The sequence below is a fragment of the Saccopteryx bilineata genome, chromosome 3 (assembly GCF_036850765.1).
Source record: "Saccopteryx bilineata isolate mSacBil1 chromosome 3, mSacBil1_pri_phased_curated, whole genome shotgun sequence".
Classification (NCBI taxonomy): Eukaryota; Metazoa; Chordata; class Mammalia; order Chiroptera; family Emballonuridae; genus Saccopteryx; species Saccopteryx bilineata.
Window position 1 is genome coordinate 84,501,242 of NC_089492.1, and position 26,208 is coordinate 84,527,449.

General features: G+C 40.5%; 1 protein-coding gene and 1 non-coding gene across 4 annotated transcripts in view; one reads left to right on the forward strand and one right to left on the reverse strand.

Annotated features, from left to right (window-relative positions):
* Window positions 1-26,208, reverse strand: part of ASXL2 (ASXL transcriptional regulator 2) — a 121,933-nt gene that overhangs the window by 79,459 nt on the left and 16,266 nt on the right. For 2 of the 3 annotated variants that reach the window (XM_066266646.1, XM_066266645.1), the window contains exon 2: window positions 8,855-8,937. The exons of the other annotated variant lie outside the window; for it this stretch is intronic. In XM_066266646.1, the coding sequence (XP_066122743.1) occupies window positions 8,855-8,937 (83 nt within the window). The remainder of the gene's footprint in view (window positions 1-8,854; window positions 8,938-26,208) is intronic. 3 annotated transcript variants of the gene reach the window in all.
* LOC136332456 (small nucleolar RNA U13) lies at window positions 18,868-18,975 on the forward strand. Its single transcript, XR_010730716.1, has one exon. It is a non-coding gene; the product is annotated as a small nucleolar RNA U13 (small nucleolar RNA).

Consider the following 26,208-nt stretch of genomic DNA (forward strand, 5'->3'; position numbering starts at 1 on the left):
CATTTTAGAGAAGAGAGTGAGTGAGAGAGAGAGAGGGAGAGAGTGGGGGGGGGGGCAGGAAGTATCAACTCCCATATGTGCCTTGACCGAGCAAGCCCAGGGTTTTGAACCTGCAACCTCAGCGTTCCAGGTTACGCCTGATCCACTGTGCCACCACAGGTCACGCTAGTTGGTCTATTTTTATAACAATCCAGAATATCCAAATTGCATACAAATACCCTCTTGAGTTCTCATCTGTTAGATACATAATGGAATGTTGGAAGTAAAATGCCTAAGGTTTACTTCAAAACAGTCTACAGTGGGAGGACTATTTATAATTTATACTAGAAAATGCATACTTTTTAGTTTGGAATTTCCCAAAAGTAAACCTTTATTTATATTTAAAAAGCTGTCTTCAGTAATTATTATTATTATATTTTTTAATTCGGTGAGAAGATAGGAGGCAGAAACAAGACTCCCACATGTGCCCTCACCAGGATCCACCTGGCAAGCCCACTAGGAAGCGATGCTCTGCCCATCTGGGGCACTGCTCTGTTGCTCAGCAACCAAACTCTTCTTAGTACCTGAGACAGAGGCCATAGAGCCATCCTCAGTGCCTGGGGCAACTTGCTCCAACTGAGCTATGGCTACAGGAGAGGAAGAGAGAGAGAGAGAGAGAGAGAGAGAGAGAGAGAGAGAGAACGATAACAGGAGAGAAAGAAGCAAGTTAGGGAGGGGTAGAGAAGTAAATGGGTGCTTTTCCTGTGTGCCCTGACCGGGAATCAAACCCAGGACATCCACATGATGGGCCAACACTCTAGCACTAAGCCAACTGGCCAGAGCCATTCAGTAACTAATTTATAAACCTAGACTGTAACATAAATCAAAGTATATTATTACAAAAGAAAAAGAATTTTTAGATTCTATAACACACTAGAAACTACTCATCAACGTCCAAAACAGAGATTAGATAATAATCTCTGAAAACAGATTCTTACTCTACATACAGGTCCAGATAATTGCTACTTTTTAATTGCTGTCTTGACATTTATAACAAAACCATTCCCCACACTTCAATACCTCCTCATCCCTTATGAGGTTCAAACCTTTTTTTTGAATCCACCATCTATGCTCAATGAGATCCCTTTTTTAAGCAACCCCCTCACTTGTCCAGTTTATTCCTCTTCTTCCTCCCTACAGTAAGTGGCAAATATTAATAAAGAAGTCTAGAAATAATTTTTTATTTCTTCCTACCTTTCACCTCCCATATCCAGTCAGTCCTGAAACACGTATCTCAAATCTGTCTATTCTCTCCAGCCCTACTTACTTTCACCCTAATCCAAGCCACCATATTTTGCTTAATTTACTAACACAGGCTCTTTATTAGTCTCCTTAATCCCTTAAAACTCTTGACCACTGCAGTCCAACTTCATAACTTATATTTACCTAAATATATATATTTACCCAAATCACAAATCAGGCTACCTATCATCTTGTAATTATCAGAAGCAAATGTTTGAGGTATGTGTATTAATTCCCTTTGAGGACTGACACATACTTAGATAGGGCAATGGTTTCACACTGATTTGTTGCATTCTTTTTTTTTTTTTTTTTAAGTGACAGGAGGGGAGATAGTGAGACAGACTCCCACAAGTTCCCCAATGAAGATCCACCCATAAATCCTGTTTGGGCTGCTGTTCCCAATGCTGGCAACTGAGCATAGGTTATTTTTAGCAAATGAGGTTGACAGCTCAGACGAACCAAGCTATTCTCAGTACCTGGGCCCACATTCAAACCCACTGAGCCACTGGCTGTGAGAGTACAAGGTTTCTTTTAGGGGTGATGAAAATGTTTTGCGTGAAGGTACTTAATAAAACCACTAAACTATGTTATCAAATGATTTTTACGATATGTAAATTATGTCAAATTTATTTATTTTAGGCCCGGCTGGTTGGCTCAGTGGTAGAGTATCAGCCGGCATGTGGATGTCCCAGGTTCACTTCCCGACCAGGGGACACAGGAAAAGTGCCCATTTGCTTCTCCACCCCTCCCCTCTCACTTCTCTCTCTCTTCTCCTCCCCTCCTGCAGCCATAGCTCGATTGGCCCGGGGCACTGAGGATGACTCACTCCATGGCCTGCGCCTCAGGAGCTAAAAAATGGCTCTGGTTGCAATGCAGCAAGGGCCCCAGATGGGCAAAACATCACCCCCTAGTGGGCTTGCCTGGTGGATCCTGGTTGGGGCACATGCAGGAGTCCACCTTTGCCTAACCTCCTCTTACTAAAATAAAAAAATAAAATTTATTTATTTTAGAGAAAGAAAGGAAAGTAGAGGGATATTCATCTATATACACATCTATACTGCTCACAAAAATTAAGGAATATTTCAAAATGAATATGAAGTGATAAAAAAATCATTTGCTTAGGGTTAGGGTTAGGAAAAAAATCATTTGCTTTTTTTTATTAAACAAGAACATCAGAAAAGCAAATGACAAGTCAGAGTTTGAGTATGCAAATGAGATGCAAAACCAACTTTTATTTCATTGGTGAAAATGAACTATACAAAAGGCTGAAAGTATTGGACTACCTGCATGTACCGGATTCCCTAGTTTTTGTGAACAGTATATACACATGTACATAGGCAATGGATAGATAGATAGAAAAAAACAACAATTTGTTGTCCCACTTCTTTATACATTCATTGGTCGAACCCACAACCTTGGTGTGTTAGGACGACGCTCTAACCAGCTAGGCTACCTGGACAGGGCTGTATGTCAAATTTAAAAAGCAACTTTCTAAAACACTTAAAATTAAGAAAACTGGCACCCTAGAAAATAAAAACCTGATTCATATAGGGGTATATAGTAAATAATTTACTCTTACATGTAAGGACAGGTCTGGCCTTTGCCACTGGCTTCTATAAGATAATCACTAGCCCCAATGAGGGCCTTAGGTAAGCCAGCAGTAATATTATAATTTAGAGTAGAGGCTCTGAGCCATACCAACAATGTGATTTAAGGTAAAAGCTTGGGTCACATGGTATCAGCTGACTTCTAGAAGGGCTAGACACTAAAAACAGATCAGTGTCGTGAGTAATGAATCATGGCTACATGATGGACCCTCAAGTAAAACTCTGAACAGCAAAGCTCAAGTGAGCTTCCTTGGCTTGCAAAACTCCATGCATACTGTCATACACTGATGTTGATAAATAACACTGCGATTCCCAGTTAGGGTCCACAGTAGAAGCAGCCATGTGCTTCTCTACCTCTCCCCTTCCCACGTCTCTCTCTCTTCCCCTCCCATAGCCATGGCTCGGTTGGAGCAAGTTGGCCCTGGGCACCGAGGATGGCTCCATGGCCTCATCTCAGGTACTAAAATAGATAGGCTGCTGAGCAATGGAGCAGCGGCCCCAGATGGCCAGAGCATCATCCTGTATGGAGCTTGCCAAGCGGATCCCAGTCGGGGCACATGTCTCTCTGCCTCCCCGCCTCTCGCTTAATTTAAAAAAGGAGAGATAATTGACATTGTCTTAAGTCACGGAAAGATGATGACTGGAAGCTCTATGTTTGGTACTTTACCTTGACTCTGTCCTATGTGTCTTTCTTCTCTTGGCTAATCTTAATCTATATCTTTTCTCTGTATCCTTCCCGTAACATGAGTTTTCAATGAGTTATACAAGTACTTTACTTCTAGCAAATTACTGAGCCTTGAGAGTAATCTTGGGGACCCCTGAACAATGCAGGACTACAGCCTATAGCAAAGGCTTTGAGAACTGAACTATTGTTCACATCTTCAACTAACCCTGAGTGGCACATACATAGAACAGCTCCAAAACAGGAGAGTACTGGCTTTGAAAACTGAACTGATTACTGATCCAGCACCTGTGGAGGTAAGACAGACCATGCAGTCTGAGAACAACTAGGTTGACTGCCTATTTTGAAAAAAGAAAGAAATCACCATTCTTCAAAGATTTTTAAGAGAAAATAAGAGCCTAAACTGCATAATATTTAAAATGTCTCAAATACAACTTTAAAGATCTCCATAAACAAAGATCCAGAAAAATGTAACAAATTCTCAAGGGAAAAGATAATCAAAGTTAAAAATCCTGATATTATCCAGATGGTGGGCTTACCAGACAAATACTTTAAAGATTTTATTTATTCATTTTAGAGGGGAGGGGAGGGGAAAGAGAAAGAGGGGAGAGGAGAGAGAAAGAGGGGAGGAGCAAGAAGCATCAATTCCCATTTGTGCCTTGACCAGGCAAGCCCAGACTTTTTTTGAACCATTGACCTCATCGTTACAGGTCGACACTTTATCCATGGCGCCAACCACAGATCAGGCTCAGATTAAAACTTCAAAGCATTAAGGCCCTGGCCGGTTGGCTCAGCAGTAGAGCGTTGGCTTGGCATGTGGAAGTCCCACGTTTGATTCCCAGCCAGGGCACACAGGAGAAGCGCCCATCTGCTTCTCCACCCTTCCCCCTCTCCTTCCTTTCTGTATCTCTCTTCCCCTCCCGCAGCCAAGGCTCCATTGGAGCAAAGTTGGCCCAGGCGCTGAGGATGGCTCCATGGCCTCCACTTCAGGAGCTAGAATGACTCTGGTTGCAGCAGAGCATCTCCCCCTAGTGGGCATGCTGGGTGGATCCCGGTCAGGTGCATGCGGGAGTGCACCTCTGCCTCCTCGCTACTCACTTCAGAAAAATACAAAAAAAAATTTTTAAATAAATAAATAAAACTTTAAAGCATTCATAATTACTATACTTCATATGGTAAAGATAAATAAACTTTAAATTAATGGAAAGACAAGTTTTCAGCAGAAAAATAGAAACTATGCAAAGGAAACAAAACAGGAATTTTGGAACTAAAAGATATAATGTCCTTTTTTTCTTTTTTTCTTTTTTTTTTTTCTTTTCATTTTTCTGAAGCTGGAAACAGGGAGAGACAGTCAGACAGACTCCCGCATGCGCCCGACCGGGATCCACCCGGCACGCCCACCATGGGGCGACGCTCTGCCCATCCTGGGCGTCGCCATGTTGCGACCAGAGCCACTCTAGCGCCTGGGGCAGAGGCCAAGGAGCCATCCCCAGCGCCCGGGCCATCTTTGCTCCAATGGAGCCTTGGCTGCAGGAGGGGAAGAGAGAGACAGAGAGGAAAGCGCGGCGGAGGGGTGGAGAAGCAAATGGGCGCTTCTCCTGTGTGCCCTGGCCGGGAATTGAACCCGGGTCCTCCGCACGCTAGGCCGACGCTCTACCGCTGAGCCAATCCTTTTTTTCTTTTTAAGATTTTATTTATTCATTTTAGAGAGGAGAGAGAAAGAGAGAAAGAGAGAGAGAAAGAGAGAGAGAAAGAGAGAAGGGGGGAGAAACAGGAGGCATAAACTCCCACATGTGTTTTGACCAGGTAAGCCTAGCGTTTCAAACTGGAAATCTCAGCGTTCCAGGTTGACACTTTATCCACTATGTTACTACAGGACAGGCATAACGTCTTTCTTTAATAAAATAAAAAAATCTCACTGAATGGACTCAATATCTGAATGTAGAATGCAGAGAAGAGAGTCAGGGAATACAACAATAGACCAACAGAAATGATCCATTCTGAAATACAAACAGACAAAGGTCGAAAAAAAATTAGCAGGGATTCAGGAAACTGACCAAGTGCTTGGAGATAATCATGACACTGTAAGAGAAAGAATGTGGTAAAGAAAAAAATATTTGAAAAATGGCTGAATGTTTGCTATATTTGGCAAGACAAAACTACAGATTCAAGAAGCTCAGTGAATACTAAACAGATTAAACACAAAGAAATCCACACCTATATAGTGAGGGGAAAAAACTGAGGGTCTCCCCGCTTCTCACTTCAGAAAAAAAACCCCACAAAAACTGTAAGAAACAGCACATCCTCAATGATAGTATCTATTTCATTCTATAACCTGTCCAAAAAACTTTAAAGATTATAAGACTACCATTTGACATATAATAAGATAAATAAATTATAACTACATTTGAATGTAATCTTCCAACCACTGATATTTTATATGTTCATTAATAAGTAGGTTTTCAATACTTGTTATGTACCAAGCCTATGGGAGAAGCTACATGACTTTTTAAGATCACAAAAAACCTTAAGTGTTATGAAGAACAAACACTATAATAAACTAAAGGCCCTGGCCAGATAGCTCAGGTGGTTGGATTATAAAGGTGATGTACAAAGGTTACAGGTTTGATCTCTGGTCAGGGCATATACAGGAACAAATGGATGTTTCTCTCTCTCTCTCTCTCTCTCTCTCTCCCCCTCCCTTTCTCTCTAAAATCAATAAATAAATTTTAAAAAATAAAAAAGGAAAATGTGATCTACACCATAAATTCTAAAGTTTTCTAAAGAAGACATTATCAAACTGGCAACTGAAAAATAAAAAAAAGAGTTTTGTGAGGAAAAGTATATTCCTTACTAAAGTGATGTACAAAGACTGAGGTGGGAAGCAGGTTTCCTGCATATTTGGAACTGACAATCCAAAAATGATATGTAAAGCTATGAGAATAGACAAAAATGCACTTAAGTTGGAAAAAGGTAATGAACAACAAAAGAAAGGAGAGAAAAGGAAAGCTCTGAGAGGAAGGAAGAAAAGTAGGAATGTTTATGGTCACTTAAGGTAAGAAAACAGACTTTCAAGAAGAAGGTAGTAGCTGTGATAAATAATGCTACAAAGAGAGGTGAGAACCAAGTCCCATGGAGCTGACAAAATATAAGTCACTGATGACTTAGACTAGGTTGTGTTCATATAACTGAAATCACAAGTTCCTTCTTTTATTTCTTCTGTTCTTTTATTATTCTTTATTTACTTACTGTTCTTGCTGCTCCCTAGAAATGATAATGACAAGTTAAAAGTCACAGAGCTAGAAGACCCTGTAACTGTCATTTTAACCTAAAGGATTGGTGGAGTCTGATTCTTGACATACCAGACTTCCTGACCTATTTCCTCAGTGTATAACAAGTCTAACTTTATGAAATCTCTACCTCATTCCTATTCTATAAGACCCAGTAGGATTATAAAAGAATATTAGAATGCTTTATCAGAATTCCCTCCTCAGAGGCACAATAGTCATCTTATCCTCTTCTACAGCCTTATACAAAATTGGTATGTGATTAAATCGATAGTGTGTTTTAATTTAATCTAATTCAAATAAAAATTTAGAATTCTATCATTGATAAATACTAATTAAACTTCATTGTTTTGTATTAATAAAGCAAATCTACTTTATTCCAAGCCTACTAAAAAATTTTACCACAAAAAAATTTTTAACTGCATTAGTAAAGTAAGGCCAATAAAAAATCTCAAATTGCCTTGTATGTTAAAAAAATGAGAATTAATCTAGAATATGTAATAACTACTTTTCAAAAAATATAGTTGTTTATTTACAAATAAATCAGCATTACTCACTACTTCTCAATAGGAATACTACTGGAATCTGAGCTGAACAATTCTTTAATGTGAAGGGCTGTCCAGCACAACGGAGACATTTAACATTCCTGCTCCATGCCCATTAAATGCCGTAGTGCTTCTTCCTTTCTAGTCACTGTGATCATCAAAATTAGCACTCAAAAATTCGAATACTTTCTCAAGGTGTTACACAATACCACTCCCAGTTGAGAACAACCAGTAGAGGTTTTAAAGCAATGCAATCTTCTGTATTTTATCATAATGGAAATATCTCTAAATGCAGACTCCCAGATTTCTGCCTTCACCTACAAATTATGTTGAACATAATTTTAACACTTCTGGGAGACAAAAGGTCTTGATTATGAACACTAACTATTATGTGCTATTGTAACAGAGTATAAGTCTCTTAGAAATTAAAGGACTGCATTTCCCCATGTATAAGATGCACCCTTTTTCGAAAAATTAGGGGTCTAAAAACTGGGTGTGTCTTATACAGTGGCTGTAGATTTTTTACTTGCATTTCTTGCTTTTTTGTGCTTGTTTTTGCGCTCATTGTTGAAGACAGTGATTCGTTATCAGACACAGATGAGGACAAGCTAATGGATAGGAGTTCTGATAGTGATAAGGAGTTGCATGAATTTTATGATGAATAAAACTTGAGTACAATAACTTTATGTAATTTTTTTTTTTCAAACTTCAGGCCCCAAAATTAAGGTGCATCTTATACATGGAAGCATCTTGTACATGGGGAAATATGGTATGTTTATCTTTGATGGTGACAGTAATTGACTACAAGCTGTTTAATTTTAACATAAGACAATTATCTGAAATATACACTCTTTATGTATCTTTTCCACTGTATTCTTTGTGGCCAAGGTTATTTCTTCCTAGATTGCCTACCTCTAGCACTCTCCCTGCACTACTTTTTATCTAATGACCAAGCTTATTAAATCAAAAGCCTGGCCTGACCTGTGGTGGCGCAGTGGGATAAAGCGTCGACCTGGAACACTGAGGTTGCCAGTTCGAAACCTTGGGCTTGCCTGGTCAAGGCACATATGTGAGTTGATGCTTCCTGCTCCTCCCCCTTCTCTCTCTCTCTCCTCTCTCTCTAAAAAATCAATAAATAAAATATTTTTAAAAATTAAAAAAAAAATCAAAAGCCTGACTGATAGATGAAGACTTAAGGATGGCTCAAGGCCTTCCTAATAATTAAACTGCATGGGTATATAGTTACCTTCTAAGAATTTTTAAACACTACACTTACTTTTGGTTTTACAACTGTACTATGACTGAAAACTCCAAAGATCTGACAACTGAATCAGAAATTAACAATGCAGTTATCACTAAATAATCTTCTGGACTAAAGTATACTGTTATATACTATAAAATACTCTAATCATGTAGTATAACTATTACTAATAATACATTTAAATAACTCACCTGATTTCTTTTAGTCCTTCTCTCTGGATAACTTGAAGAATTTCTTTATGACTCATGGGTGTATTGGGGTATTTTTCTAAGACCTGAGAAACAAGTATATAATAATAAATTATTTCTTCTTATTTTAACTTATTCTTATTAAGTATATTCCTTATTCTTATTAAAACTATGTATAAATTTCATCCAGCACACATATCCAAAGACATTATCCCTTATACTTTGGGATTATAAAAAAAGTGAAAAATTAATGTACTATAAATAGGATCTTCTCTTCTTTAGTCACAAACAAGTCAAAGCTGAAGCAGAAATAAATCAAAAGAATATGATTAATAATTCAATTACTGTCTGGCTGGTGGTAGTACAGCGGATATATCAGCGACCTGGGAAGCTAAGGTCCCAAGTTCAAAGCCCCTAGGTAGCCAGCTTAAGCAAAGGCTCGTCCAGCTTGAGTGCGAGATCACCAGCTTGAGTAGCCTGAGCATGGCATCATAGACATGCTCTCATGATCACTGGCTTGAGCCCAAAGTCACTGACCTGAGCAAGGAGTCACTGGCTCAGCTGAAGCAGTACACCCCCTCAAGGCAAGTATGAGAAGCAATCAATGAACAACTCAAGTGACATACCTACGAGTTGATGCTTCTCATCTCTCTCCCTTACTTTCTGTCTCTCTCACTCTCTCGCAAAAAAAAAAATTTTTTTTAATCTAAAATTTTATATGCCTTTTTAGTGAGCACTTACCTCATTTTCTAAGTGCGTTGCTCTTTAATCAAATAAAATATTTTTAAAAGCCAGTTAAAACTGTTTAAGTAATGTTTACTTTCCTTTAAAAAAAATGTAATGTCTGACCAGGCGGTGGTGCAGTGGATAGTGCGTCAGCCTGGGATGCTGAGGACCCAGGTTGGAAGCCCCAAGGTCGCTGGCTTGAGTGTGGGATCATAGATATGACCCCATGATTGCTGGCTTGAGCCCAAAGGTCACTGGTTTGAAACCCAAGGTCACTGGCTTGAGCAAGGGATCACTGGCTCAGCTGTAGTCCCCTGGTCAAGGCACATATGAAAAAGCAATCAATGAACAACTAAGATGCCACAACAAAGAATTGATACTTCTCATCTCTCTCCTTTCCTGTATGTCCCTCTCTGTCTCTCTCACTGAAAAATAAAAATAAAAAAAAGGAAAAGTAGTGCCTGACTGGTGGCACAGTGGATAAGGTGTCACCTTGGAACGCTGAGGTCACTGGTTCAAAACCTGGGGCTTGCCAGGTCAAGGCACATACGAGAAACTATTACAAATTACAAGTTGATGCTTCTCATTCCTCATCCCCCTTCCTCTCTCTCCTCTCTCTAAAAAATCAATAAATAAAATCTTTAAAAAGAATTTTTTTTCTTCTTTACCAAGTGAGAGAAGGGGAGATAAACAAACTCCCACATGCGTCCTGACCGGGATCCACCCAGCAACCTATCTGGGGCAGATGCTCAAATCAACTGAGATATCCTTAGTGCCCAGGGCAACATCCAAGCCAATCAACCTACTGCCTGTGGGAGGGGAAGAGAGAAAAAAGAGGGAGAGGGAAGGGGAGAGAAGCAGATGGTCACTCCTTCTGTTGTGTCATGACTGGGAATCAAACCCAGGATGTCCACACACTGGGCTGACGCTCTGTCCACTGAGCCAATTAGCCAGGACCAGAAAAATGTTTTCATTAAAAACTTAAGTACTCTTTATTTTTTAACTTTTTATAATGTAAACTTAAAACATATAAAAGTAGAGAGAACACCGCAATCAACAATTATCAACACAAGTTTATCTCGTTTCATCTATACCTACAGTTCTTCCCCTTCATAAACTGGATTATTTTTAAGTAAATGTCAAACATTTCATCCATAAATACTTCAGTATACATCTCTTAAAAAAGATAATGACGCATTAAAAAAAAAAACTAAAATGCCATTTTATACCTCAGACAGTAACTATATAATTCAAATCAATATCCAAAGAAGATCCATACATACCACATTTGGCTAACAGAGGTCTTTAAAGTCTCTTTTAATCTATGGATTTCTCCCTTCTTTCTTCCAATTTATTTATCGAGGAAGCCAAAGTAGACTGCACATTCTGAATTTTGCTAGTTGTACTCTATCCCTTGTGTTTCTTGAAAATTAGAAATAACACCTAGAGAACTGCTCTGATTCAGATTTTATTTTAGCAAGAAAAGCTCACAGGCAGTGTTGTACTCTTCCTATCACATCACATCAGAACACACACTAAATATCTGCAGTTTCTTTGAGATGCCAGGATGGATCGGGGATAGACGTTTCCCCAATGCATCTATCATAAAGTTTCCCATCAGCGTTCCAACCTAATTGTTTTAGTAACCACTGACAATCTTTTTATTTAGGTGCTGAAAAATAGTGATAGTCTAACATTCCTTTTTCATTCATAGCTAGAATCCCTATAAAAAGTAACTTTCCTCCATGTACTATTTAGTTACCTAAAGTACACACAGTTCACATAGAAGGAAAAAAAGCAAGATAAGTGCTATATTCTGACCTTTTATTCACTAATTTTCAGATTAGCTCATTTCACTATCATGCTCCAAAGGTGAAGTAGTTGTTGCCACCAACAACTTAACAATGTTAAGTACCATTAGAAATATTATTAATATAATTTTATAAAATACCATTATAAAATTTAACATATTTCAAATCAATATATAAAATCTTAAAAAAACTGAGGGAAAAATAGAAAAACAAAATGACCATATATATTTCTGAGCAAAAATACAGAATTCTATTACTATTACAACACTACTACTACTGTATTGCAATACTATCACATTGTACCACAGGTTTCATGTCAATGGAAATACATTTAGCTTAATTTAACCACAAGAGGGCAGTGTTTATCAAATAAAACATTCCATTGAAACTTTATGGAATAACATAATACAATTTTTAGGAACTATTTTATGACAATCTGAAAAACTGCTTAGAAGAACTGAAATCAAGACTAGCCAGAATTAAATGACAATAAAATAGTTTTTTAAAGCATGCTTAATGTATCTCTTTACTTCTAGATGCTCACATCTAGCTTTTTAGATATAAAAATACTGCGTCTGGAATAATCTAGAGAGCCTCTAAGATTTGAGTTTGACTTTCCCCTAAATAAACGCAGTATTTCAATTACTGCTGCACTTATTTGAGTTCATTCCAAATATGCAGCTATGTAAAGGCTGCATTTTTTGTAATCTAGATAATTACATTTTACATTTTAAAATATAGCACAGACAGCCTGACCTATGATGGTGCAGCGGGCAAAGCGTCAACCTGGAATGCTGAGGTACTGGTTTGAAACTTGCTTTCCTGGTCAAGGCACATACAGCAAGTAACTAGGAGTTGATGCTCCCCACTTTTCCCTACTCCCTTTTCTCTCTTTCTCTCTCTCTCTCCCCTCTACATAAAATAAATAAAAATCCTTTTTAAAAAGTTTTCAAATGTACAGATAAAACATGGGAATCTTTATGGATTTACTTCACTGTTATGAGGTTTATTTACTGTCAAAAAGCTTTAATCAGGTTAACCAATGTCCCAGTAGTGAATGAGGTCATCCAGGAACTATGCAGAATGAGAAGTGATGAGAGCCTATGCTACAGAGCCAATATACCAATGTTTAAGAGTCAGAGAAGATGCCTGGCCTATGGTGGCACCGTGAATAAAACACCGACCTGGAATGCTGAGGCTGCCGGTTCAAAGCCCCGGGCTTGCCCAGTCAAGGCATATAAGGGAAAGTTAATGCTTCCCACTCCTCACCTCTTTCCTTTCCCTTTCCCTCCCTCCCTTCCTCTCGCTCTAAATAAATAAATAAATAAATAAGAACTAGCAAATAAACTAAGGAGTGATGTCCTGGCCGAATAGCTTGGTTGAGTTAGTGCATTGTTAAGAAGCACAGAAATGGCCAGTTTGATCCGTGGTCAGGGCACACAGAGGAACAGATCAATCTGTATTTAGCAATAAGAAACTCTTTAATTAGCTTTACAAGTTCAGAGTGTATTTAATCAGGAGGGAAGAAATCGAACTGGAGGGCGTTTAGGACTGAATGGGAGGTCCAGAGGTGGCAACAGGGAGTTTAAGACTCCTAGAACAGTGAAGGAAATAAAGGCAAGGAATTTTGTCAAATTGATGTGAACGAGTTTCACTGGACAGGATAAAAGGTCCGAGACAGAAGTACCTTAGCTATCTCAACTTTCCCCATCCAACATGAGAGATAAATAGATTTAAATACAAATGAGAGACAAATCCTTCATTATCTGAACTTGTGCTCATCTGACACTCAGAAACAAAATTCAGAGACTATAGTGTCCCTCGCCTAACCAAACTCTCACTATACAAACACTATGTGAAATCAGGAGCTGAATAGATAATAACAAGGAATCCATGGAATTAGACAGAAGAAATAATAAAGCTAAATATTTGAAAAAGAAAGGTAGAAAAGAACCTTACCTGGCTGCTTAGCAGTATCTCTTGATCACTACCTCTGTCCTGAGATGCACTTCTTTGTTCAGCTTCGGTGACACCAGACTCTCCTTGTTTCCCTTCTACCTCCCCATAAGCAACTTTTCATTCTCCACAATCTTTTAATACTGATCTTACTTAGGATTCCCTTGTCTTATTTTCTTTTCTCCTTGGGCATTTTCTCCTCTCAAGATTTTAAAAATAATTATGCTTCTATAGCAGCACTCTATACACCCCCCAGTAGTGCTTATTACATTGTATTTAATATAATTGCATTTTAAATCATCTGTCCTGACCACCAGTACATAACATAAGCTCCAGGAGGGCCGAGACCATCTGTCTTGTTCATCTAGTATCCCTAGTGCCTATCTACGGTAGGTCTAAAACATGTGATGGTCAACTGATGAAATTAGGAACACAGGTTTAGACAATAGGAAAAATGCCTCTTTTTTGGTTGCCAAGAAACATGAAAGGTGAGTGCAGTTGCAAATGTCTGTAGATTTGGGGACAGAAATTTGAATGTAGTAAGTGGCTGAGAATATTTAAACACAAATCTGTACCAAGAGGCAGCTATGAAAAACCAGAGGTGATTACATAGGCTGGCTTCATAAATCCAGGGATAGTTGTACCTCAATTCTAAACAGCTCTATCAAGTCATTCTGATATAGTTCATTCCTACCCTAGATTCTTTCTGATTATCCAAGAAGTCTGGATGTTATGCGCACTCCCTAGTTAAAAGCAACAACAAAAAATTTCTCAAAACCTAATTTTCCCAAAACTCTAAAGAATTAATAATAACACTTAATACTTACCTAGTATTTAAATGCCAGGTACTGTTCCAAGTACTTTACATATATTACCATGTTTCCCCGAAAATAAGACAGTGTCTTATATTAATTTTTGCTCCTAAAGACGCGATAGGTCTTATTTTCAGGGGATGTCTTATTTTTCCATGAATAAGAATTCACATTTATTGTTGAACAAAAAAAAAAAAAAAAATCAACATTTTTTTTGTTTTGGGGGGGGTTTGGTGCCCTCTCTGAGGCAATCAACATTTATTAATATACTGTAGTCATGTCATCACAAACATCAGCATAACCAGCCAAACTCTGAATTCCATCAAGAATTTCTTGTGACTCTATTTCCATGTACAACAATCTACCCTGTTTCCCCGAAAATAAGACAGTGTCTTGTATTAATTTTTGCTCCTAAAGACACGCTAGGTCTTATTTCCAGGGGAGGCCTTATATTTCTATGCTTGAAAAAAATTGCACTAGGTCTTATTTTCAGGGAAACAAGGTAGCTCATTTAATCTTTACAATAAACCTATGAGGTAGGCATACAATAGCGACATTTTTTTCAGATGTGAAAACTGAGGCATGGAGAAAATAAGTCACTTGATCACGGTCACATCAGCTAATAAGTAATAGAGAAGGAGAGTCTTTGCTTCTAAGCCTTATACTATATACTCCCACTCCAACAATTACTTTCACATTCTCCTAAAATTAACTCTTACTTTAATGGACATTTACTAAGTACTCCTTAAGTGTCAAAAACTGGAGATACAAAGATGAATAAGAAACAAGCCCTATAGTTCCCAACTAAGGTAGAAAGGTGGGGGAAGGGTGAGATACAACTATGGATAATATGAGAATATTTTAAAAAGATATAAAGAACTACAGAAACAAAGGTAAAGAACATTTCATTCTTCCTATAAAAATTAAGCAGTATGTCAAATAGAGAGGAAACAACAAAATATTAAGTGTTACCAACTAACAAGCTTTGTCAAATCCACAAAGAAAAATGGAAGAACTTCCTGAAGAGAGAAATGTTCTATAGCTTGACTAGAGTGATGGTTACAAGTGTATACATTTGTTAAAACAAATTCAGCTGTATACTTAAAATGTATGCATTGTAATATAGGAACAATAACCTGGCATTACTTCAATAACTTGACTTTTAAAGAAACTAAAGCAAAATGAAGGAATAGTAGGAAAATATACCCCACTCCCCAAAATTCAAACACAAGCACAAATTAAGGGAAAAAAAGAAATTTGAAAATGGATTAAGATGACAGTTATGATTTGCATTAGACTCAACTTACTCATATCTGAAAATCAGACTGTTTCTTAAAATTTGACCAAAAGAAAGGCAGTGAAGTGATGCCCAACAGAAAGGGATGTAGAGTACAGGTACACGAGGAACAGAAAGGAAAAAGTTATCCACTTGCAAATAGATAAATAAGTAAATAAGTGAGTAAGTAAATAAATCCATCCATCCATTCTTAGGAAAAAATATATTGCATCCATTGTATCTATCAAACAAAAATAAAAACAAGATGCCAACAAATGATGGACAATATACAGGTCCCTGCTTTTAAGAAAGTAATTCTAATGGTAGAAACAAACAATAAATATGTAAGTATAAAAAAAGTTTTAAGATAGTGGTTTAAAATGTAATAAACAAAAGAACAGGGTGATAAGGTTTACAGTGACTGAGAAGAGAGGTAATTATGAGTAGTCAGGGCTCAATGACTACCAAAGATTTCAGCTGAGAAATGCATGACAAGTTGCCGGGCACGAGAACAAGAATGGACTCATATGGAACGCTGGCTGCGTAAGGAATGAACTGTAACAGCTTCAGTACCCTGCAACACACTCTGCCAACATCTTAGCTTTGCTCGTGTCGCTCTCTGGATCTGACAAACCTTCCCCATTCCATTCTATACCTGAAAGTCTGTCACTTAACAAAATAGCAAAAATTTTCAAAAGTAGAAATATCCAGTCCTTCAAACATTCAGTAAGAGAGGCACACTACACAGCTGTGAAAGTAAACTGACATACCTTTCTGGAAAGCAATTTGGCAACAAATCATTTTAAGTGCTTTTCAAAGATTGACATCCTCTTACCCAACAATTTTTCTTCAGCAATTTATAAAAGCATAATAACAGAAATACATAAGATCTAGACCAGGGGTCTCAAACTCAACTCAGCATGTGGGCCGCAGAGCAAAATCACAGCCATTCGGTGGGCCGCACTAGGTCTACAAAAGGCAACTGTTACGCAACACTTTTCTCACTGCAGTTGAAAACAAAATAAAATCAGTACAACAAGCACAATCGTACATGCAGTTTACTCAGTGTCACAAAACGACCAGAAACTGTAGTTCACATCACAACTGCTGTTAACTAAGCTAATATCTAGCTAGGATGCTAGAGAAATGAAAAATACAAGTAGGCCCCTAGGCTTACTTAATTTTATCCAAAATATTTTGAACTTCGTGGATTAGTCTGCGGGCCGCACAAAATTGTTCGGCGGGCCGCGAGTTTAAGACCCCTGATCTAGACTCAAAGGTGTTCACTGCAGTGTTATTTGTAAGTTAAAAAAATAAACAATCACCTGATCTGTGGTGATGCAGTGGATAAAGCGTTGACCTGGAATGCTGAGGATACCGGTTCAAAACCCCAGGTTTGCCTGGTCAAGGCACATACAAGAAGCAACTACTATGAGTTGATGTTATCCCCCCTTATCCTCTCCCTAAAATCAATACATAAAATCTTTTTAAAAATAAAAATAAACAGGCCCTGGCCGGTTGGCTCAGTGGTAAAGCGTCGGCCTGGCGTGCGGGGGACCAGGGTTCGATTCCCGGCCAGGGCATATAGGAGAAGCGCCCATTTGCTTCTCTCTGTCTCTCTCTTCCCCTCCCGCAGCCAAGGCTCCATTGGAGCAAAGATGGTCCGGGCGCTGGGGATGGCTCCTTGGCCTCTGCCCCAGGCACTAGAGTGGCTCTGGTCGCGGCAGAGCGATGCCCCCGGAGGGGCAGAGCATCGCCCCCTGGTGGGCAGAGCGTTGCCCCTGGTGGGCGTGCCGGGTGGATCCCAGTCGGGCGCATGCGGGAGTCTGTCTGACTGTCTCTCCCCGTTTCCAGCTTCAGAAAAATACAAAAAATAATAATAAAAAAATTTATAAATAAATAAAAATAAACAATCAAAATTCCCAATATTAAGATAATAAATCAATTTAATTCCCCTCCTAAAGAGATCTTTAGTTCAATAGCAAAGCAGAAACCATAAGTCCCTTTATCTATATAGCCACGCCATACCTGAAACACAGGTATTATGCAATAAATTATTTCTAGTCTGACCAGGTAGTGGTGCAGTGGAGAGAGTACAGACCTGAGACACTGAGGTCCCTGAGTTCACTAGTTTGAGCACAGGCTCACCAAGTTCACTGGCTTGAGCCCAGAGGTCGCTGGCATGAGCCCAAGTTCAGTGGCTTGAGCAACAGGGTTATCACTTTGGCTGGAGCCCCTGGGTCAAGGCACATGAAAAGCAATCAATGAACAACTAAAGTGCTGCAATTACTAGTTAATTTTTCTCATCTCTCCCCCTTCCTTTTTTTTTTCTCTCTCTCAAAAAGTAATTTCTAACTTGAAAATTGTGATTATGTTGTCATTAAAGATATCTTGAAGCAGAGTTTTCGATAAGAAAATGTTTATGATATACAAAATCCATCTGCAAAATTGAATACAAAATACAAAATAAGATTTCAAGCCCTGGCCGGTTGGCTCAGCGGTAGAGCGTCGGCCTAGCGTGCGGAGGACCCGGGTTCGATTCCGGTCAGGGCACACAGGAGAAGCGCCCATTTGCTTCTCCACCCCTCCGCCGCGCTTTCCCTCTCTGTCTTTCTCTTCCCCTCCCGCAGCCAAGGCTCCGTTGGAGCAAAGATGGCCCGGGCGCTGGGGATGGCTCTGTGGCCTCTGCCCCAGGCGCTAGAGTGGCTCTGGTCGCAACATGGCGACGCCCAGGATGGGCAGAGCATCGCCCCCTGGTGGGCAGAGCGTCGCCCCTGGTGGGCGTGCCGGGTGGATCCCGGTCGGGCGCATGCGGGAGTCTGTCTGGCTGTCTCTCCCTGTTTCCAGCTTCAGAAAAAAAAAAAAAAAAAAAAGATTTCAATTAGGGCCTGACCAGGTAAGTAGCACAGTGGATAGAGCATCGAATGGGGATGCGGAGGACCCAGGTTTGAAACCCCAAGGTCGATGGCTTGAGCAAGGCTCACCAGCTTGAGCCCAAGGCTGCTGGCTTGAGCAAGGGGTCACTTGGTCTACTGTAGCCCCGCGGTCAAGGCACATATGAGAAAGCAATCAATGAACAACTAAGGTGCTGCAATGAAGAACTGATGCTTCTCATCTCTCTCCCTTTCTGTCTGTCCCCATCTGTTCCTCTGTCACAAAAATATAATAATAAAATAAAATAAAAAAGATTTCAATTAGGTAAAGAAATAATCAGATCGCCTGGCCTATGCTGGCACAATGGATAGAGCATCCACCTGGACTGAGGTCTCCAGTTCAAAACCCTGGGCTTGCCAAGTTAAGGCACGTACGACAAGCAATCAATGAACAACTAAAGTGAAGCAACTATGAGTTGAAAATTCTCATTACCCATCCCCAACCCCCCTCTATAAAACCAATAAACAGAAATCTTAAATAAAAAAAAAAAGAACTACATAGATCCTTTTGATATTAGTTCATAAGCGTGATGATTGGGTGCTTATGCTCTTATGTGAGATGTGCCTCCCACAAACCTTATTACAACATCAACACATTACCTGGCTGACATGAGAACAAAAGAAAGAACCATATAGAAGGATTAGAAATGTCAAAATGTTGATATTACGTCAGATCACAGTTATTAACTTACAGTCTTGGCTCTCAGAATATACAACTGCCTTCAAGATTCCAAGAATCCCTCTGAAACTATTTAGAGTTTGTATTTTTAGAAAAAAATACACTACTTTCATCAATTTCCAAAAGGGAACTTTACTAGAAATACTCTTCTATTTGGCAAAATTAAAATAATTTTTTCCTGCTTCTTTACACTTTTGTGGATTTTTTTATTGATTCGTTTTGAGAGAGACAGAGAGAGGGAAGAGAGAAGAATGGGGGAAAAGGAGAAGGTAAAGGAGAGAGCAGCATTCACTTGTGTTCCACTTAGTTGTACATTCATTGTTTGCTTCCCATTATGTGCCCTAACCAAGGATCGAACCCACAACCTTGGGACGACACTCTAACTGGCTGAGCTAACTGGCAAGAGCTACACTTTTGTTTTTAAACTTTCCATAAGCACATTTATTAGTCAAATAATCAAGGAAAGGGAAAGGGAGAAATGAGGTAAGTGTCCACAGTGCACAAAAATAAATTATTAATCCCTAACAAAAAAACACATTTTCCATTTGTTTTAACACTTCTACTTTCTGGTCTACACTGGAGGACCAATATTTCATAATGGGTCAAGCCAACAAAGAAGGAATGGGTCTAGGAAACCTATGCTGGTAGTGTCACCCTACAAATATAATGCATTACTATAATAGAAGAATTGCAAACCCAAACCAGGTCGCTCAGTTAATTAGAGCATCATTCCTATATGCCAAGTTTGCGGATTCAATCTTGGTCAGGGCACACAAAAGAATCAACCAATGAGTGCATAATAAATAAGTGGAACAACAAATCAATTTTTTCCTCTCCCCCTCCCCATTGCCTTCCTCTCTCTAAAAACATTTAAATTTCAATAAAGGAATTTCAACAGAAGAATTATATGTCGCCTGACCAGGCGGTGGCGCAGTGGATAGAGTGCCGGACTGGAACACAAGAGGACCCAAGTTTGAAACCCTGAGAGGTCACCAGCTTGAGCACAGAGCTCCCCGGGCTTGAGCACGAGGTCACTGGCTTGAGCCCAAGATTGCTGGCTTGAGCAAGGGGATCACTTGCTCTGCCGTAGCCCCCCAGTCAAGGCACATATGAGAAAGCAATCAACGAACAATGAAGGAGCCGCAACGAAGAACTGATGCTTCTCATCTCTCCCTTCCTGCCTGTCCTTATTTGTCCCTCCCTCTCTCTGTCCCCCCCCAAAAAAATTGTTATGTCTAAAAAATAGCCTCCAAATTCTAAGGTTGTTTGACCATTTCTGATAAAAATTTCCAATAAAATAAAGTGGGTTAAACCATATACTAAAAAAAAAATAGTATAGCAATCATAGATCCTAATTAAAATTAGGGTGCATCTCTCATCTCAAATTTTCCTCTACCACAATTGTCATTTATGATTACAATATAGAAATAAGAGTATGTAAATGGCCCTGGCCAGTTTGCTCAATGGTAGAGCATCGGCCTGGCGTGCAGAAGTCCCGGGTTCGATTCCCGGCCAGGGCACACAGGAGAGGTGCCCATCTGCTTCTCCACCCCTCCCCCTCTCCTTCCTCTCTGTCTCTCTCTTCCCCTCCCGCAGCCAAGGCTCCATTGGAGCAAAGATGGCCCGGGTGCTGGGGATGGCTCTTTGGCCTCTGCCCCAGGTACTAGAGTGGCTCTGGTCACAACAGAGCAACGCCCCAGATGGGCAGAGCATCGCCTCCTGGTGGGCATGCCAGGTGGATCCCGGTCGGGCGCATGCAGGTGTCTATCTGACTGTCTCCCCATTTCCAGCTTCAGAAAAGTACAAAAAAAAAAAAAAAAGAGTATGTAAATAATAAAATCAGTAAGGTAGATTTCAAAGATATACCAAACTTTAAACTCTAAAAAATTCTACATTTTTCTCAATCACACCAATAAAATATTTAGAAAAACTGCCTATTTATTAGGAAACCTCAATAATTACAAAAAACATAAAGGGGTCAAACTTATGTTCTGATCGTAATACAATAAAGGCATACATTACAGCTCTGGCCGGGTAGCTCAGCTGGTTAGACCATCATCCCGATACACCAAGGCTGCAGGTCTGATCCCCGCTCAGGGCATGTACAAGAGTCAGCCAATAAATGCATAAATAAGTAGAACAACAAATCAATGTTCTCTCGCTTTCCCTTCCTTTCTCTGAAAATCAATAAACAAGTGATGTTTCTCCCCCTCTCCCCGCCAAGAAACAATAAATAAAGCCGTGGCTTGATAGCTCAGTTTGTCAGGGCACATACAGGAATAGTTCAATGTTCCTGTCTCTCACCCTCTCCCCCTTCTTTTCTCGATAAAATGAATATTTAAAAAAATTATAAATAAATATTTTTTAAAAGAAAACACTTTTTTAAAAATCATAGCCTTAGGCTATGGTTTTATTGACATTTTTAAGAACCAATATTATTTTGTTGATTTTTGTCTATGATTTACTGTTTTCAGCTCCACTGAGGCTAGAGAATAAAGTGAGAATGAGGAGTCACTGATAATAAGTAAATATAAAAAAAGACTGAAAACAGAGAAAATTAATTAAATCAAAAGCTGTTCTACTAGGCCTGTGGTGGCGCAGTGGACAAAGTACTAACCTGGAACACTAAGGCTGCTGGTTCAAAACCCTAGGCTTGCCCAGTCAAGGTACATATAACAAGCAAGCAATGAACAACTAAAGTGAAGCAACTGTGAGTTGATACTTCTCGCCCTCCACCCCTGTAAAATCAATAAATTTTTTTAAAGATTTTATTCATTTTAGAGAGGAGAGAGAGAGAAAGAGACAGAGAAGGGGGGAGGAGCAGGAGCATCAACTCTCATATGTGCCTTGACCAGGGAAGCCAGAGTTTCAAACGGATGACCTCAGCATTCCAGGTTGACACTTGATCCACTGCACCACCACAGGTCAGGTAATAAAAAAATCATAAAAAAAAAAGGCTGTTTTTTCAATAGATAATTTGATAAACTTCTTAGAAGATGGACAAAGAAAAAGAAAAGATACAAATTATCAATATTGGGAACAAAGAAGAGATTATCACTACAGATTCTTCAAACAGTAAGGGAATACTACAAACAGCTCTACAGACATAAATTCAACAACTTAAATGAAATTCCTGCAAAATCACAAACTACTAAAACTTACCTAAGAAAAAAATAGAGAATCTGGGCCCTGGCTGAGTGGCTCAGTGGATAAAAATCAACCTGGTGTGGCAGAGGTTGCAAATTAGACCCCTCCAGTCAGGGCACAGACAAGAAGCAATCAATGAATACACAACTAAATGGAACAACTATCAGGCATCCCCAAACTATGGCCCGCGGGCCACATGCGGCCCCCTCAGGCCATTTATCCGGCCCCCACTGAACTTCCGGAAGGGGCACTTCTTTCACTGGTGGTCAGAGAGAGGAGCACTGTATGTGGCGGCCCTCCAACGATCTGAGGGACAGTGAACTGGCCCCCTGTGTAAAAAGTTTGGGGACCCCTGAATTAAGTGAAACAAGTTGATGCTTCTCTCTCTCAAGTCAACGGGAAAAATAATAATAAAAACAGATAATCTGAATAGTTCTATAATTATATAAGAAATTGAGGCCTGACCTATGGTGGCGCAGTGGATAAAACATAGACCTGGAAATGCTGAGGTTGCCAGTTCAAAACCCTGGGCCTGCGTGGTCAAGGCATATATGGGAGTTGATGTTTCCTACTCTTCCCCACTTCTCTCTCTCTCTCTCTCTGTCCCTCTCTCTCCTCTTTAAAATGAAAAAAAAAAAAAAAAGAAATTGAGCCCTTCCCTTTTGCATCCATCATAGAAGCACCAGAGGTCAAAATGAAGTTTGATCCCTTTGTGACTTCTCACTGGCGAAAGAACCTTAAAAGGCACTTCAGTGAAACTTCCCACAGTTGCAAAAGATTGTCTTCTCTTTCCAAAGAGCTGAGACAAAAGTACAATGTTAGATCCAGACCTATACAAAAGGATGATGTTCAGGTTGTACAAGGACGTTACAAAAAACAGCAAACTGGCAAAGTAGTCCAGGTTTACAGGAAGAAATGTGTTACCTACATTGAATGAGTGCAATGGGAGCAAGTCAATGGTACAACCATTCATGTGGACTTTCACCCCAGCAAGGTAGTTATCACTAGACTGAAAGCTGGACAAAGACCGCAAAAAGATCCTTGAATGTATAGCCACATCTCACCAAGTAGGAAGAAACTGATCCCTGGCAAGGTAGCTCAGCTGGCTATAGCATTATCCTAATACACCAATGTTACAGGTTCAATCTCCAGTCAGGGTATATATATATATAAGAAGGTCAGGGTATTTACAAGAATCGACCAATCAATGTATAAATAAGTGGAACAACAAATAGATGTTTCTCTCTCTCTCTGTCCTCCCTCTCCCCCTCAAATCTCTCAAATCAATGGGGAAAAAAATTGAATTCATGTAAAAAAAAAAAAGCCTCCACCAAAGAAATCTTCAATCCCAGAATGTTTCACTGGTAAATTCAATCACACATTTAAATAAGAAGCCCTGGCCGGTTGGCTCAGCGGTAGAGCGTCGGCCTAGCGTGCGGAGGACCCGGGTTCGATTCCCGGCCAGGGCACACAGGAGAAGCGCCCATTTGCTTCTCCACCCCTCCGCCGCGCTTTCCTCTCTGTCTCTCTCTTCCCCTCCCGCAGCCAAGGCTCCATTGGAGCAGAGATGGCCCGGGCGCTGGGGATGGCTCTGTGGCCTCTGCCTCAGGCGCTAGAGTGGCTCTGGTTGCAATATGGCGACGCCCAGGATGGGCAGAGCATCGCCCCCTGGTGGGCAGAGCGTCGCCCCTGGTGGGCGTGCCGGGTGGATCCCGGTCGGGCGCATGCGGGAGTCTGTCTGACTATCTCTCCCCGTTTCCAGCTTCAGAAAAATGAAAAAATGAAAAGAAAAAAAAAGAAAGAAATAATACCAGTTCTACATACAGTCAATTCTCACTATTCACAACAGTTAGGAACACTACATTAGTAAATACTGAAACATTACTATTAGAGCAAATACAGAGTTTGGTTCCTGCAAGCCTCTGGTCACATTATCAACTGATCACTACATTACTTAAATTTTTTTAATTGATTTTAGAGAGAGCAAGAGGGAGGGAGAGAGGGAGGATAAGAGGGGAAAAGGAGGGAGGGAAGAAGGGAAAGAAGGAAGGAGGGAGTAAACAGCGATTTGTTCTTCCACTTATTTCTGTATTCATTCGTTGCTACTTGTAGGTGCCCTGCCAGGGGATCAAACCCACAACCCTGGCACACCAGGGCAACACTTTACTTACCTTTTTTTTTTTTTTTTCATTTTTCCAAAGCTGGAAACGGGGAGGCAGTTAGACAGACTCCCGCATGCGCCCCACTGGGATCCACCCGGCACGCCCACCAGGGGGTGATGTTCTGCCCCTCTGGGGCATCGCTCTGTTGCATCCAGAGCCATTCTAGCGCCTGAGGAAGAGGCCACAGAGCCATCCTTAGCACCCGGGCCATCTTTGCTCCAATGGAACCTTGGCTGCGGGAGGGGAAGAGAGAGACAGAGAGGAAGGAGAGGGGGAGGGGTGGAGAAGCAGATGGGCGCCTCTCCTGTGTGCCCTGGCCGGGAATCGAACCCGGGACTCCTGTACACCAGGCTGATGCTCTACTGCTGAGCCAACCGGCCAGGGCCAGGGCAACACTCTAACTGACTGAACTACCCAGCCAGGGCCTACATAACCTTGTTTTTAACATTTCTGTTTAAAAACATTTTATTTAATACATATAGTAGAGTCATTACATTAACATTAAACTCATGGCCCAAAGCACTGTAACTAATGCCTAACCTAAACTTATCTAATGGGCATTTTCTCCATAAGACACATTACAACTGTTTTACACTTAAGAATATAGACAGCAGGCCCTGGCCGGCTGGCTCAGTGGTAGAGCATCAGCCCGGCATGTGGAAGTCCCGGGTTCGATTCCCGGCCAGGGCACACAGGAGAAGTGCCAATCTGCTTCTCCACCCTTCCCCCCCTCCTTTCTCTCTATCACTCTTCCCCTCCTGCTGCCAAGGCTCCACTGGAGCAAAGCTGGCCTGGGTGCTGAGGATGGCTTCAAGGTCTCCACTTCAGGCACTAGAATGGCACTGGTTGCAATGGAGCACAGCCCCAGATGGGCAGAGCATTGCCCCCTAGTGGACTTGCCGGGTGGATCCCAGCCAGGCGGGGAGTCTTTCTCTGTCTCCCCACTTCTCACTTTCAGAAAAGTAACAACAAAAAAGAATATAGACAGCATACTTTAGCATTATACTTGGGGGGGCATTTTAAACAGAGAAGAGTACCAACAAAAAGCACAAAAATGTTGCCTGACCTGTGGTGGCGCAGTGGGATAAAGCATTGACCTGGAAGTGCTGAGGTCGCCGGTTCAAAACCCTGAGCTTGCCTGGTCAAGGCACATATGGGAGTTGATGCTTCCAGCTCCTCCCTCCCTTCTCTCTCTCTGTCTCTTCCTCTCCTCTCTAAAATGAATAAAAAAAAAAAAAAAAAAAAAAGCACAAAAATGCAAAAATAATGGTTCTAAATAGACCACAAAAAGGACACGTTTTCACCGGACCAGGTGGTGGCCCGGTGTCCCAGCGTGTTGGCCTGGGACACTGAGGACCCAGGTTCGAAAGCCCTAGGTCGACAGCTTGAGCACGGGCTCATCCAGCTTCAGCCTCCGCTCACTGGCTTGAAGCCCAAGGCCACTGGTTCAGCCAGAACCCTCCCCCCAATCAAGAAACATATGAGAAAACAAACAATTTAACAATGAACAACTAAGGTGCCACAACTATGAGTTGATGCTTCTCTTTCCTGTCTATTGTCTGTCCCTCACTCTCAAAAAGGACATGCTTCTGAGAACTGAAACAAGAAGGCAGCATCATTGTTTGACCTCAGCAGGGACCACAGCTGTCTGTGTGCAGCAGGTAACCCCAATTTTTTGCCACTCTTCATATTCACGTACGACCACAAAAGTGTCTTGTGTATTGACTTGAGGTTAAGTAAATTTTAGCAAGGTGAATTCACAAATACTGAATCCATGAATAATAAGTATCAACTATAGTCTCTCAAGAAATAGGAAAAAAAAAAATCACAGCTTATTTTTTAACAGGCCAGCAAT